Source organism: Pecten maximus, unplaced genomic scaffold (assembly GCF_902652985.1).
Source record: "Pecten maximus unplaced genomic scaffold, xPecMax1.1, whole genome shotgun sequence".
Classification (NCBI taxonomy): domain Eukaryota; kingdom Metazoa; phylum Mollusca; class Bivalvia; order Pectinida; family Pectinidae; genus Pecten; species Pecten maximus.
The window spans coordinates 1-17,591 of NW_022979509.1; the positions used below are offsets into that span (position 1 = coordinate 1).

At 38.5% G+C, this 17,591-nt stretch overlaps 1 protein-coding gene across 1 annotated transcript; it reads right to left on the bottom strand.

Annotated features, from left to right (window-relative positions):
- Window positions 1–2,033: 2,033 nt before the first annotated feature.
- On the bottom strand, window positions 2,034–15,930 carry LOC117318772 (multiple epidermal growth factor-like domains protein 11). Its single transcript, XM_033873721.1, has 5 exons — window positions 15,622–15,930; window positions 8,992–10,864; window positions 6,337–8,151; window positions 5,802–5,965; window positions 2,034–5,149 (listed from the first exon to the last, which is right to left on the bottom strand). Exons 1-5 carry the CDS (start codon window positions 15,710–15,712, stop codon window positions 5,121–5,123), a joined length of 3,972 nt encoding a protein of 1,323 aa, XP_033729612.1. The 5' UTR covers window positions 15,713–15,930; the 3' UTR covers window positions 2,034–5,120.
- Window positions 15,931–17,591: the final 1,661 nt, after the last annotated feature.

Genomic DNA, 17,591 nt, shown 5'->3' on the forward strand with positions numbered 1-17,591 from the left:
AAACCTGAATCCCCAGCGGTATTACTGAATCCCCAGCTGTATTACTGCATCCCCAGCTGTATTACTGAATCCCTAGCTGTATTACTGAATCCCCAGCGGTATTACTGAATCCCCAGCTGTATTACTGAATCTCCGCCTATATTACTGACTCACAGAATCCATGGCGGTATTACTGAATCCCCGCCTATATCACTGACTCACTGAATCCCTAGCTGTATTACTGACTCCCCGCCTATAATACTGAATCACTGAATCCATGCTGTATTGCTGAATCTCCGCCTATATTACTGACTCACAGAATCCATGCTGTATTGCTGAATATATATATATATTCTCAGTTGGATATTAACGTAAGAATTGGGACTTCTTTACGTACCTGGCGCTAGCTTATGACTAGAGGGCATACAAAGTTTGGTTAAGCTTGTCTACGAAACCCTGACTATATCAGACTTTTTATTCCTACCCACCCACTTATACACTGTGAGGACAATAAGTACAGGATAGTAAACAATGACTTACATCAAAGTTTATCAAACATAAACCATATAGTAATGCTGCTTCTCACCAGTACACCTCCTGGACATTGTGAATTTGATCACAGGAAAACATATCTTAATAAAATCGTGTATGGGGCGTTTAAATCAGTAATTATCCTAAATTAATCGCAGCCGCCAGAGAACTAACGTCGACAAAAGATCAACATAACAAATTATGCCTATACCAGTTTGTTACGGTTTTAATTTCATGACGTGTTCAATCGCTTTAAAATCAACCCTTGTCGAAAGTTGTTCTTAAATTATGTTATCCATGAACGTTAATACCATTTCTGGCGACAGTACAGAACATGTCGGACTTTGGGAGGAAATATAAAAGTGATTTGCGCTTGTTATTCTTCTGAAATCGTATTATGCTGTTAGGCTACTTGTTACAAATTCACCACGGCCACAGTGGCAAGTGTACTGATTCATTGTAAGGAGTATATCAGATCTGTGTGGTATCTCCAGGATACCTATCTAAACAGAGTATTATATATACGATACCGGCGTATGATACAGATACTAAACAAATTAAGTAGCATGATAAATCATAATTCGCTATTATGGATGATATATAATTCGCTACACCGACAAACATTTGTACCTTAATCAAGTAGAGAATTAGGATTCAGACATTGAATACCAATACATTTTATGTTTATCTGATCATCAGCAAGATACATTGCATTATCTACTGGACAAATTTATATGGAAAACTTGAATGTCTGTATTTAGTTTTGCATATAAACATCCTTACATCAAACACTAGAAAGGCTCCAATATGGCTATCATTATGTAACGGAACTACTTTTAGGTGGTTTAGGAAGACTAGGACCGCGGGACATGTCTACTTCGTCTACTTAACAAACAGCTGCTTTATAAAATACGACACCCATTACTTTGGTAGTTGTGACTATGGCAGGTTTCCTATATTTAGTAATACATATGAAATATCATCGATGGTCAAACTAGTAGAAATACGGGGACTTTGTAGGAGAAAGTCATGTGTCCTGGTGGCGACGACCAGGTTAATACCGCGGACACTCAGTCATGTTGTAGTTATATATTTGGAATGTAAGTATAAAAAAGATTCGGAACGAAATACTACATAAGTTAAATTAAAGTTGAAGTAGGGGAAAAGAACGCTATCACCGACACACATTACTGACATCAATTATACCACACATATATCTCTAATGTGGAATGCTGCTGCAACAGGTCGTTATACAATACATTATATTACGGAAATGCTATCACCATCATCAGAATTACTCGGAAGTCGCTATCTCTCGATTGCAATGTCTCCACCTTATTGTTTAACAGGATGTTTGCGTGCAGACTGTTTAAGTCTATCCTTGTGACATGCAAACGGCAATAAAACGATTTATTCAATTCAAGTGTCAATAAACCAGTGATGGATGGAGAAGTATAAACTAGTACAAGTACCTGACACTGGACTAAAAGATAAATGTGATTTATGACACTAAACACATGGGATGTTGTAGCACCAACGTTTTATGACATCTGAATTTAGAAAGGTAGATCCACATTTGAGAAACAATGCTTCCCAGTTTTTTTCTGAGACAAATGACATTCAATGTACATATGTATTACGTTACATTAACACCAAAGGAATGAACATGTTACCATTGCAATCACCTTAGTTTGTAGATATGGTCATTTACACATGATGATTATTAACAACGTAGCAATAAACAATTAACAATAATCACCTTAAATGGGAATAACAATGGTCGTATATTTATGTATTTTACAATAGCCCCCCATCGGCTTCCGCCCAACGCAGAAAACTGACAACTGTAATCATCCAAACAAAAACAAACATGAGGTCTAAAGGGCCTGAGTCGCTCACCTGGTTGGAATGTTCGTGTTCAATTTGTTAATAGCTCTATTTGTTGATGTCAAACACTATATACTTATGGCGTGGGGATCTCAAATGCTTTATAGAAATAACCCAGAAACGATGTCCAGGTTTCCTAGGGGTGTGAAAAGACCCCAAGGATTGTTTTAACAACATGATTGTGTTAAAATAAACTAAGTCCCTCGGGGTAGGGAAAGACCCCTGTACCTGTTTTACATCAGTATTACGTATATCCCTTGATGTCCAGCAATGCTATATGTGGTTATGGGATGGTGATCTCAACGATTTCAAAAAGTATAACCAAGAAACTAAGTCCCTAGGGATTGGGTGGGGGGGTTCAGAGTCACTATTTATGCTAAATCTGTTCACCTTTCCCTAAGGAGGTTTCTTACCAAATTCGCCAAATCAATTTAACACTGTATGACAAGTAGGGATTTGAAGCAAATGTTGACGGACGACGGATGCCGCGCCATGGCATAAGCTCATCGCCCCTTCAGGCCAGGTGAGCTAAAAAGAAAGAATTTGAATGACTGGCCGATCACAGAGATGACCGTGAGCTTACGGAAAATGAACGAGAATGGTCTATATCTTAACGTAAATACACCAACAACTTATCTTTAGTAAAAAGCAACATTCTATACAGCAGCATGACCTAACCATTCAGACTGATATTAGTAACACTCGTACTGTATGCAGGGCTCCCAGCACCACATTACCTTTATCATGGATAAGAGTCTGGGACTAAAAAGCTACAAGATATATGCTAACTACAAAATACGAGAAATTGGAATAGCTACCATATCATGAAGTGGGATAAAAACTAAAAGCTAAATTCGTCAAGATTCAGTCATACATTTCCCTTGTCAAACTGTTATTTCGATAGGGAAGCCAATCTATTGCTAACCTGAAAAATTCTCGAACGAGAATACTGCTTAAACACGCTTTTCTTTTTCTATCGTCATTCCACAAACCGACCGATTCCTTCGCTCATGTTAGTAATGGGAACTACTGACACTTTTCTACCTCCGACAAAACTTTCCTACTATCACGGTAATTGAAATCAACGCAGACGGCAGATAACAGTCAAAATAAAACATCGTTCCATAAAGATTAGCATATTTCGATTATTGTATTTCTATTTTTAGTTTTTAAAAGTAGAACATGTTATCTGAATTAGAAATTGAACTTCCTATGTGTACCAGAGACGTATAATGCGGAATGCGTACATTATGTACCAGATATGATGTATAAATAAATGCAATGACGCGTCCTAAACAGTGGGTTTCCGAGCTCCCTCCGAATTATACGTTAACTATTCTTTTCTTGGCATTATAACCACAATAACCGAACAGGAAATATTAATACATGTTGTTTTGTGTAGGAGAAGTGAAGAAGGAATCTGCATATTCAATCTCAGAAAGGTCCGTCAAGAACACTGTTAGAAATAGAGTAAACAAACTTGGAGTGGGGTCAAAAATTCAAGAAATATCATGAAGAACTTTCTGAGGAAAAGCGATAACAAACTTTAACTGACAAAATTAAAAATGACCACCTGTTCGCCATCTAATTCCCAATTAGTCTCAAAAAGGAACATTCACAACTAGGGGCAAAGAACAATCTAACTTTAAGAAAAATCTATGATGATCTGATAAACAAGGACAACAAACTTCAACTGTAAAAATTCAAAATGGCCACCTTATTGCCATCTTATTTTAAACGTTTGATTAGGCATTCTTAAAAGAAAACAATTAATGTGTGACGTCACATCTAGGAATCTACAAGCAGTATCGATGCCGATTGGTTATGACAGGTCAACACAGTCGGTTTTGATGGCTTATATATTGGAAAAGAGTAAACGGTTTACAAAGCAGTTCTCGATAAAACAATATATTGTTAAGCGGAATTTTTCACGTTTCAAATATCAAAAATGATTCAGGGTACACTTAAATGAACGAGCCGTAGGTAGATTTGTATCATCCAAACATAATTACAAAGCATGTGAAAATATCAATGCTGAACGTCCAAAAGCGAACACAAAGTTTGAACTACGAAAGAAATTTTACAAGGAACACTTTTTTGTAAAATTGACGAATACACATATAGGTGTTTGTAATATAAAATTAGAAACTTAAGAGGAAGACTAAAAATAAGAAACGTTACAAAACTTTTACAACTACATATATAGCATCACAAAGGTGACAGCATTCAAAACGTAGACGGAATAAGTATACAACTATGGTCGTATATAATGAACTGGTGTGAATGGGTCCGACATATGTACGTCCATAATGGATATTGCACGTATTGGTCAGAGTTGATGACTGGAGTAATCAGAGGTAGGTATCTACCTGTCTCAAACAGGACCTCGCCTGCTTCGAGAAGTTATATCACATGGCATCGATATTTATTTCTTCCCGTAGATGGATAATGAAGAATCAAGAACATTTATGGACTGGCTTTAGCCTAAATCGAGGTATGGTGGTATTCACGAGCTAATACCTGTAACATGACAATTTGTCTTGTTTTCTTTCTCACACGCTGTTCATCTCTCTTTCTCTCGCGCATTCGGCCTTTCACCCCAATTTTCTATCACTATCCATATCTCTCAGAACCACCCATGCATTTTTGCACTTGCACACTCACATTGCAAGATTTTATCGAATTGGTCGTGGACAGCAGCATCAACCGCACGGCAATCTGTTCTACTCTATAACATAACGTTCTGAAACGGCTGAAACGGAAACAAATCAAAAACCAAATATAAAGGTTCACTACATCTACGACCAAGGTAAATAGCAACGTCAAGCAAACCAAGCATGCAAAACTAGGATGCAATGACCAATGCAATTTACAAAACAAATGGTCATACTTACAAAAACATCGGGATGAAACAAAAGAGGTCCATGCAAAAATGTTATAATTCATGTATATTAAGTCTATATCAATTTAAATCTGTTCAATATTTTAAATTTAGGAAAACTTTAAACAAGAATGATTACATTTTCACACTTCGGTGAATCCTTAAAAAATATTATTTTAAACGGCATTGGTGAAGTAACCTATTATGACGTCAGTTAAAAGAACTCATTTAAGATAACTATCAATAAATAGAACCGTCTTGTCATGTATCTTTCAGAAATAATAATAAAAAGCCAATTCCCCGTAATGGCAAAGGAGTAGAACTTTTTTTGCGTAATTCTTCTATATTGACAAATATTTCAAAAATAAAGTCTCAAGTGTCAACTTATTCGTGGTCTAAAACACGTCAATGAATGACGTATTAACAAATGCTCTGATTTCGTCATATTTCTCAATGTGTCTAATACTTAACGTCTCGATATTGTCATACTCCCGAAATGTCGGTAGTCAATAAAAATAATAACCTGCAGGATTGCCGACATTAGCTACGTGGACAGTCATTGGGCGAAGTCCGGGTCTCGGTGTGTCTGTTCGTCGTACTATCGCTCCCCAGTTTCGCTGTTTCCGCTTTGTGGGTTTAGATGTGTTGTTGGTGTATTCTCCACTTCCGTCCGACGTCCGCTTCTTCCTAAAGATGAAAAGAAATTAAACATTAAATGTATCTTTCTTTATGGAATTCATTGAAAGCGTTGGACATTGCATCATATTAACACTTTTGCACTTTATGACCCCTAGCCGACATGTCGAAACAGCTCTATGATGCAGTTTAACTCCACTGTTTATTGAAAGGTGCTAATATGCTGTGCATCTCTCGTGTGATCCAATATCAAACTACTGAATATTCATTAGAAAGAGAATGACTCTTTACCGGACTACAATCTAATCTTGTCATGGGAACGTACTTCTGCTTTGTGAAACACTTGATAAAATAGAGTACTTTCGGGTCAGATGACCTAAAATCAGTGATGTAATCTTTAAAAGGTTCTGTAGTGTACTTACTTTAGAATGCAGGAGAGACGAACGATCAGTAGTACCAATCCAATAAAGGAAGCAACTCCCACCACTACAATCCACAACATTCCAAAGGTAACTGTCTGCTCATCTTTCTGCAACCCGCAGTTGTATCCTTCCCAACCACTGATGCAGCCATAACGGCAGGTACCATTAATTGAACACAAATTATCATAACAGTTACTGCTGCAATTTTGAGTACAATATTTACCCATTTTACCTTTCTCGCATCGCACACATTCGCCATTTATGAAAGTACATGCGCCGACGCACTCCTGTGGACAGAACTGCGAGCAGTTACGTTCGAACATTCCTTCCGTACAAGTACGACAAATACCCCACTGTCGATCACACAGTGTACAGTTATCGCCACAAGGCACGTCACAATGTTCTCCATAGTACCCCGAAGCACAATTGTAGCAACGGGCGGAAGTGGTGTTACATCCGCCGGAGTCACAGGGACCTCGACATTCGCACTTTAATCCAGTCCAATCTGCAGGACAACCTAAGCAATCACCCGATGTCCTGTTACATATGGAAGCATCGCAGTTTACAGGACATTCAGAAAGACAAAATTTGTCATGGAAGCCCCTTTCACATGCATAACATCGTCCAGTGACTTTGTCACATCCATTTTTGTCACAGTTGCCGGTACATTCACATGTTTTGCCGTACCAATTATTCAGACAGCCATAACATTGTCCATTGTTTCTTTGACAACCTGACCCATTGCAGCTTCGTGGACATGATTGGTCACAAAATTCACCGAACCATCCTGGTGCACATTCGTTACACATACCTGTTGTTTTGTTACATTCGTCCTTAACAGAGCAGTGACCACGACATTTGCATCGAGGGCCGTACCACCCCTTTTCACATGTATGGCATCGTCCATTCCGTTTGCAGATGTTTTTGTTACAGTGCTTCGGACAACGTTTTGTACAAAGCGACCCTCGCCATCCGTTTTCACACGTATAACACTCACCGGTATAGTTACATCTATCCTCACTACAGTGGCCTGAACAGTCACATGTCTGTCCAAACCAGCCATCGGCACAGTCACATTGCTGTGGATGGAGACGGTTGCATCCTCTGTCACCGCAAACCGACGGACATATATCCAAACATTGTTCGCCGTGATACCCTGCCTCACATGTACGACATACTCCTTCCGAGTCACACCCCGTTTCGTCGCATTTTCCGGTACAATCGCATCTAGAACCATACCATCCCGTTTTACACGAAGTGCATTCGCCGCTTTGTTGATCGCACACATCGTCCGCACAGTTCCGAGGACATTTGTCCGTACAGTTCGTGCCGTACCAACCTTTGGCACATTTAAAACAGCGACCCTCTGGTGAGCATTTGCCGTTTTCACAATGTCCTGTGCAATCACATTTATTCCCATACCAGCCCATTGTACAATTTCGACAGTTTCCGGAATTCCGGGAACACTTCGGGCGCAGACAATGTTGAGGACAAAGTTGCAAACATCCGCGTCCAAAGTAACGACTCCGGCACTTAAAGCAACGGCCGTTATCGTTACATCCGTAATTATCACAGTAGCCAGAACAGTCGCACTTTGCGCCGGACTTTCCTGGTTTGCACGATGCACAGGTTCCATTAAACTGGTCACATGGACCATCGCAGTTTTCAGAACATCTTAAAGAGCAGTCAGCCATGAAAAACCCCTCAGGACAAGCATCGCACGTCCCAGTCATTCGACCGCACGTTTCAACACAATTCTTTGAACAGGCGACAGAACAATCACTCCCAAACCAACCAACGGCACATTCTTTACACCTGCATTAATGAAAATGGCTTATTAATTTGCAATGAAATTAAAAGACAAGCAATGAACATTTTAACATTTTTTTTGAAGTAAGATATCAAAAGGCTTCTTCATGTTATTTTTTTTATAAATTAACCTCATGTACGAATTCATTTTGCCATTACATCAAAATTCGCTATGTCATGTCCTATAACAACATAGCTCAGGAAAATAAAACTAAATATCATAACAAAAAATATAATATTAGTTATACGTATCTGATAACCAAAGAAGAGGATACAGAGGGGATGATAAAAAAAACTATTTATAGTTATAAGAGTGCCCTCAATTTAGACCCCGTGAGTTCATTCACAGATATCGTAGTTTTGAGTAAGTGTATGAAGTTATAATTCATTTAGTTGGTAGAGTGAGGACGTCGAACATATGTTTATAGTAGCAGACTATCAGCTAGCACTGACCTCAATGTGGACTCCAGGAAATCTCAAACCATATATAATTACTTTGACCAAAAGATGATAATTGTGAGTCAAGGACTATGACCCCCGGTGATCGAAACACCACCTCGTATATAGAGACGATTGTTGTGATTAAGTGTATGGTGTTCAGGACAACTGGATCATTAACGAATTCGGTAAAATAAGGGCATCGAAAATCGAAGTTATAGTAAGAGTGACCCCATATCTGACCATATGTGATTTACACGAACTCCTACAAAAGATGATGGTTTTAAGTGTCTTAAGCTTCATGACAAGATCACTAATAAAAGCGGTAGATTAAAGGATGTCATAAGACTACGTACAAGCTTATCTCTACCCGACGAGGAGATAACCCAAACTCCTAATATAACTTACGTTCCGTTTAAGTCACATCCCGTGTTTCCGCAGTGCCCCGTACACTGACACTGGTCCCCAAACCAGCCTGGCTTGCAACCCCTACTGCATCTCCCAGTCACTTGATCACATTCGTCATCAAGACAGTGCAAAGGGCAGGTCTTCTCACATGTGACACCATGGAAACCTAGAGAACAGCTTTCACATTCACCGGAGGCCTGAATACAAGAATGATTCTTGCAATTTTGAGGACAGGACGAATCACATTTGTCACCAAAATAGCTTGCTTGACATCCGCTACATATCCCGTCATCGCGATTACAAGACGCCCCATGACAGTTTACCGGACATTCCTGTCTACATTTTTGCCCGTAAAATCTTGACGCACATTCGTAACAAGTTCCATCGGGTGAACAGCCAGATTGTGCGCACTCCCCCGTACACGAACATGTATGTCCGTAATAGCCCTCTCTACAGCGATGGCATCGTCCGGTTAACATATTGCATCCATTTTCACCACAGTTGAGTGGACAGGATGAATTGCAATAAACTCCATGCCATCCAGATTGACATCCCTCGCAGAACTTTGTCACCGCACCACATCCACTTGTGTCACAAAGGCCAACGCAGTCACATTTATCACCGTACCAGCCATTTTCACATTCTCCGAGACATGCTCCTGTAGTCTGGTCACACGCTTGGTCGACACAGTGCGCCGAACACCTTATATCGCATCCTTCTCCATAAAACCCAGTCTCACACGAAACACACTTGGAATCGGGGCATTCGTCATTTTTACAGTTACCTCTACACGCACATGTAACACCGGTGTATCCTGTCTGGCAGGAAAAACACGCGCCTTCAAATCTCTCGCATCCAGATTCCTGGCAGGTCTCCGAGCAGACATGTTGACATTTCAAACCATATCTCCCTTCCGGACATTGGACACAGGTGCCATTATCCCGCTGACAGCCCTGGGAGTCACAGTCCTGGGTACATGCTAAGTCACATGAACGACCAAAATATCCTACTGGACAGGGAAGGCATTTCCCAGTATCCTGTTCACATGTGTTGTTGAAGCAGTCTAAGCTACATTTCTCAGTACACTTGGTACCATACCATCCAGGCTTACATTGCTGGCATTCCCCCGTGTCCCTGTGGCATCCGACACACCCTGTAGAACATGACTCCTCACAATTAGTTCCAAATAGACCTGGAAGGCAACCGATGCAGTCATGAGTTGTTTTGTTACATCCTCTTTCGTCACATCCAACTATTTCTTCAGTGCACTCGCAGTTACTTCCGTACCAGCCGTCCTCACATCCATTTTTACATTTTCCAGCAACTTCACCATTGCATTCACATTCGCGAATATTTTTGCCGTAATATGTGTTCAGTACACCGACACAATGTTCGCTACACTGGTTGGTGCATGGTCCCCCACACCACCCTGGCATACATCCGGCATCACATTCCCCCGTTATGGAGCTGCAGTTCTGTATGTGTTCCCCTACATACCGCGATTTACACCCCACGCTACACCTCTTGTCGCATTTGGGACTGTGGTATTGGCTTTTACATCCAAACCGACATACACCTGTGTACCGGTCACAGCTATTTCCATAGTTGTCCCCATCTCCGCCCAACGCACAGCCGAAGTTGCAATCGTCATCACATGTTGGACCTTTGCTTCCAGAACTACACGGTTCCTTGCATGTGCCGGTTAGTCTGTCACAGATTCTGAGGTAGCTGCTTTCGGTGTTAGTTTCGATGTGCGTAAAAGAACAAGAGTCTGAACATCGCTGGTTACAGTTTTCGCCATACCACTGGTGTTTACATGCATAACACCTTTCGTCTGAATCACAGCCCAGGTCGGAACAATGGCCACGGCAAGCTGAAAAATACACAGTAAATGTCTTTAGGGACATAGTGAAGTTATTATCTTTGTGTGCGAGATCAATAATCGTTTGCTGCTATTAAATGAAAGATCTGAATATAAAAATAGTGAGCACTAGTATAACGACATCAATACAACGTATATGTAAAACAAGAGATCGAAGAGGGATCTAGGCGCCCACCATTGAATTATCTTTACCTATGGACTGTTGATTCCTTGTTTAAATCCGACCAACTTAGCTTCAAAAAATGTTCATTAATGGAAAAAGACCTTGACCATTGGCAAGAGGACTCTCTCTTTATATTCCAACCAGCTTTGATCCATCATCTCAATATGTTAATCAGTGGTAACATAAGAAATGTGAACCTAGCCTCTGACACAGAGACCTTGAACATGTACTGAACATTCTGAACAAATTTGATTCATATTGTGAAGTTGTTGGTGTACATGCACAGGTACTGGAGTATACTTGTGTCGCGGTGTGTGACTGTAGGTACAGATACTGGAGTACACTCGTGTCGCGGTGTGTGACTGTAGGTACAGATACTGGAGTACACTCTTGTCGCGGTGTGTGACTGTAGGTACAGATACTGGAGTACACTCGTGTCGCGGTGTGTGACTGTAGGTACAGATACTGGAGTACACTCGTGTCGCGGTGTGTAACTGTAGGTTCAGATACTGGAGTATACTCTTGTCGCGGTGTGTGACTGTAGGTACAGATACTGGAGTACACTCGTGTCACGGTGTGTGACTGTAGGTACAGATTATAAGACTCTATCATATGTGGTCATGTAGGATAGGGATATTCCACCCGAGGGGTCACAAAATGTGGTAAAACCCGAGGCTCCGCCGAGGGTTTTACCACATTTTGTGACCCAGAGGGTGAAATATCCCTATCCTACATGAACCACATATGATTGAGTATTTTTCTCTCATTCCCCAACCTAAAATATGCAAAAATAGGCACTATCTGTCGATAGCTTTCTCAGATAGACGCCATTTTTTCTCAATCCAAACATTTTTCTACTGCATATAATAAAAAAAGAACAGCGCCAATCGATTTACCATACCCTATTTATGCAAACGTAGTTTGCTGTTCTAAAAACGAAGGAAACCATTCATTTCCACAGTCTAACGTTGTTTCAGCAGCCCTGTCATTGCAAGCGAAGCCAAATCACTTGATGTCGGCCAAGCTAGTGTGTCCTTTCGCGTGAAAATATAGTTCCATGTTTTATTAATAAAAAACAATAAAAGAACGTGTTTTTTTACATAATTTATATCATAAATAAAAAAATATATTATCTGATTACATATTACGATGTGTTTACAAATCTATAGATAGATCTACTTTCGGTTCGGCGACCTACTTTTGTATCATTGCGCGCGCGTGGCTATCCTACACCGGAAGCGAGGTAATACACACACAGCAAGCATGGGTGTATTTACCTGGACAGACCAGTATGATACCGGTAGGGATGAGAGAAACTGGAGTACACTCGTGTCGCGGTGTGTGACTGTAGGTACAGATACTGGAGTACACTCGTGTCGCGGTGTGTGACTATAGGTACAGATACTGGAGTACACTCGTGTCGCGGTGTGTGACTGTAGGTACAGATACTGGAGTAAACTCGTGTCGCGGTGTGTGACTGTAGGTACAGATACATGTACATGGGTATCTCACGCCCTTGCTGGGCTCGACTTGTTTACTTTTTTTAGTCTCCGTATGTAATAAATCGTGTTTGACACAGGTAAGAAGTTATGTCGCCTACACGTATAGTGTGCCTATCCCTCTTACGTATAAATCAACCTAATACAAATCTTCGTTTCCGTATTCACCTTAACAGACATCTGATAGTAGTTAGCCAAGTGGTATATACTCTTCCTTCGTTTATCGTACCGATCGTCGTCACAGATACGATTCAGTGCAGATGTTTAAATATATATGAATGACGTTATACATTACTGACTCGAATTAGTTCAAAACAGATAATCAAACTACAGTCAGTGTTAACAGTAATGTGAGCACTAGAAAATATCAACTCTTCTAGGAAAAAAACTTTAAACTTGTGACTATTGTGACATACGTAAGTTCCTATACGCGGGAGTGGCGACAAAGCATTCCGAGTCAAGCCGGAAATAAAGTAAAAAATGTTTTATGTTCTTGCTATTATACAAACTACTTGTTCTGTGTTGTAATACAATCCATGACATCCAATAGTACAACAAACACGAGGAATTATCAACCCAGGACCGTATTATACAATATTTACAGACCGTGGGTAGGAACTTTGTACCAATCCCCTATGTAGAGGTGGCGTGGCGAGACTTTAAATCAAAATCCTGATGTATCTGAGTCTATGTATGTCCCTGCTGTATGTAATAAATTAAATATACATGTCATCAACCTTTAGTATCATCTTAGTAAATGCTGTATAATATACAGGAAATTGTCCCGTGATTACATCGCTGTTATAGTGGGGGTAGCTTTTAACATGCCGACCGTGTAACAGTAACTGTTAAATATAAAACACATGTAATGACACATCAAAACATCCGCCACTGTATGACAACAATACTGTCAACCTTTTAGCACATTTAATAGCTTCGATAATTCAATATTCTGTTATACAACACAACGATCAAAGGCTGAACCGGAAACTAAATAGTCTTAATATTAATACCACTCTTGGGAAGGAAATTATACTTAATTCAGGCATTCATCATCGATTTCTATTTAAAAACTGACTTAGTCTAAAAACGTTGTCAACCGACTGAGCTCAGTTGGTCCAATATCCTTATGAAAACGTCCTGTCATATGTGTTGATAGCGCGAAACTGACAGTCATACTTCATTAATAATATTTTAAAACCAATTAGATAAAATCTGACCACACCGTACTTCACTTGTATATTACGTGGACAAGGTTATTTACTTAATCTAAGCCAGTGAAATTTTTAACTGATCTAGACACGACCTTATTATCTAACGTACACTGTTCTTAAACCACCAGTATTACTAACTTATCCAGTCACTTTAAACACGATTCCTTCGTGTTTTTGTCATCTGGGTTCAAACATATCGGTAGTTAGTTCCCCGAATCAAACTGGTGACTAGTTAAACTCATGTCTATATTTCCTTTATCAATTAATACGATGTCAATATCATCAACACGGGCCATTTCACAGGAGAGTGTCAACCTGGATATGTCACTTTAAATGAGACGATCTGTTTGATAACAAAGCCTTAGTATGATAACCCATTGTTTACCGGGAGGGGCCGATGAGCCGACAACCTGCCATAATAATGATGATCGGGAGGCCAGTCTAATTCAGTTATAGGGCCGCTCAATGGATATTGATTCAATTAAAGCTGCCAAACAACCCTGTGTTCTGGATAACTACCGCTGCTCACCGTGCTCTCGTCCAACTGGACATGCTTACTATAGTATCAGAATTATCTTTGTTGACAAATATGTGTTATTTAATTTGGCGAGTAATTATAGATGGTAGAATTGAATTATTCACAAATTATTATAGTTCCATCCTTCGTGGTCCAAATGTATATAGAGAGTTTACACTAATCACTACCAATCAAACACTGACATTTATTACAGTCCAGATTTCATTTCCATGCAATGGAACTAATTAAATGTGGTATATAACACATTTGAGACTGGTTCCTTGCGCAATATTAACTAACAATTCTATAAAAGTCAGCTTTGTTAAACTGCGATAAATCTGTTACCAGTCCCATAATTACCAACCAATTAACACACCAGAAACTAATCATTGTGAAGCGATCACAGTCCCCGACGAATCGCCTATAACCCACGCATCTCCCCTTCTATAACAATTTCTTAGACCAATTGGATTTTCCTAATGTTTCTTGTGAATTTCACACTTTTGAGTTCTAATATCACTAAGGAGTCGAGAAAGACAGAACTAAATTTCTTCATTACTGACCATATAATATATCTCAGCTTTTATATCAAGTCCGTGATTTGATCAAAAAACATATTCTATGTGATCCGAAGGTTTCTGGTGGTTTTTTAATGTCGAAAAAGACATCGGAAACCTTCAGATTATATCCAAATGTGGTATACAAATATTGAGCCATCTGATCTATAAAATAAAGTATTATTTAAACATTTTGTCCTCCATCAATTACATAAATGTCACAAGTCAAGTAGTGAGATTTGTACAATAGTACCAGGACTGTCAGTATCTAGAATTCTACACGGAGTTTTAACCCTCCCAAATTGTACAACAGTACCATGTCAGAGTATCTAGAATTCTACACTGAATACCATGTCAGAATATCTAGAATTATGTACGGAGTTCACCCGGCCAACTTGTACAATAATACCATGTCAGGGTCTCTACAACTCTACACTGAATTCACTCGACAAAATCGTAATTCAAAACTGAAGAATAACACATATGATTGTAACTGCTGTGATTCTGTTCACGTTTTAACCCCTCGTGGTTTAGTTACGTAATCAGGTTCGTACAATATTGATTTAGGTGTAAAGCCTAGAGGAAGATCTGTACATTACAGTGACAACTCTCGAATGGGACCGTTATGTATAACAACACACAAAAATCTCGTATGAATTATTAAAGACTGAAACAATGTGGCGGTATGTTACCAAAACAACGATTTTCGTAATGGTATTCAGAAATTTTCTTTTAAAAACAAAAACCTTTACACATCATTAAAATGTATGTAAATATATATCATATATATATACATACCTGTGGCATTACTTTGTTGAGAAATTAACATATAGAAAAGTATAATCCATTTCGTACTATCAACAAAGGACACGATACTCCGCCTGGCCATGAATGAATGGGATCTGGTGTTTCTCCTACCAATGACACTAGCACTTCAGAACATGTCTGGCTAGATGCGTTGTTCGAGTATAACAAACACACGTCCAACCTCTTCTCGGATCTAGCCATTTATGACCAACTGATATATTGTAGAATTAGTCCTATTCGTGTTGGGTACACACAATTTATCATTTCAATGATTCAAGGAAAACGGAAGTGTGCAATGTTGTTCCGTCCCTGGCGATCACTTATGTGTTTCGTCTGCTACAGGCGAGTACAGCCGAGCACGTGTACTGGCCCAATGACAATGACAATTTGTTTATTCTCGTAAACAGTACAGTGTAGAGAATAATAATACAGACAAATGGATAATAATAAAACATGGTAAAACAGGATGGACATCAGGATTGTGAATTAATTATAATTATATCAATAATAAATTTAGCCAACGAAATAAGTTCATTTTTAGTTACGTAATTGAATAATGTATGAAATTTAAATATATTTGGTCTTTCATAATAATATCTAGACATATATTTCCGTCTACTATTGATTATAAATTGCTGATCACAGTTAAATAAATAATGGAATTGGTCGCCTATTTCTTTTAAATTACATAAAGTACATATTCTATGTTCCCGTGGTATATTAGTCCATATACCACTTTCAATTGGTATTTTTGTATTACCTACTCTAAATTTACAGTACGCTTTGGCTAATTTGGGAGGGAGTTCTAATAAATAATTCTCTAAACAAAGTTCAGTCTTGTAAATTCTATAATTGATACCTTTCGTGGAAGTAAAAATTTCATTTCTCCTGTTTGCTAAAAAAATTACCTTAAGTTTATAAAATATTGTACTCTTCAGCCAATTTATACTTGAAAACTCTTGGCTGTTAAATATATCTAATAATCTACATTCTTCAAATATATTTTTCACATGTCTCAACCAAGACGAGTTATAATATGACATAATCGTTAAGAGTTTGTTGCTCAACTTATTCTGTTTATTTTTTGTCAATTTAGTCCAAAATCCAATCATTCTGACTTGAACATTAATATCAAGTGGGAACCGACCAAGTTCTCCATTCTGTATATCATAAAATTGGGCGTAGATGTTTTAACATTAAGAATATGTTTACAAAATTTTAGGTGCAAACGTTCAATAAGTTTATAGTTACAGAAACCCCAAACTTCACATCCATATAAAACAATAGGTGTGATAGCTTTATCAAATATATCAAGTTGACAATCTATAGACAAATTATGATCTCTACATTTAGCAATAACACCATACATTGCTTTAATCCCCTTTTTATAGAGCTGCTTGATATTGAATTGTGTTAAACTAGTTTGGGTAAAATAAACCCCAAGATACTTTTTTTTATATTTGTTTTATTTTTTAAGACATTTTTAATACATAAATATATAAGAACCACACACACACACACATATCAATTCCAATTGGTATGGTTTGCCTGTCATCATAATCATAATTATATCATACTAATCATGATCATAATCATCATATTCATCACCATCAAAACCTCATCATCATCATAGTAATCATCATCATTATAGTAATCAACATCAAAATATCATCATCATCATCATATCATCATCATCATCATCATATTCATCACCATCATAATCTCATCATCATCATCATAGTAATCATCCAAATCTCATCATCATCATCGTCATAATATCATCATCTTCATCATCATCATCATCATAATCATCATCATTGTAATCTTATCATCATGCTAATCATCATCATCATCATCATCATCATCATATCATCATCATCATCATCATATTCATCACCATCATCATCATAGTAATCATCATCATCATCGTCATAATATCATCATCATCATCATCACCATCA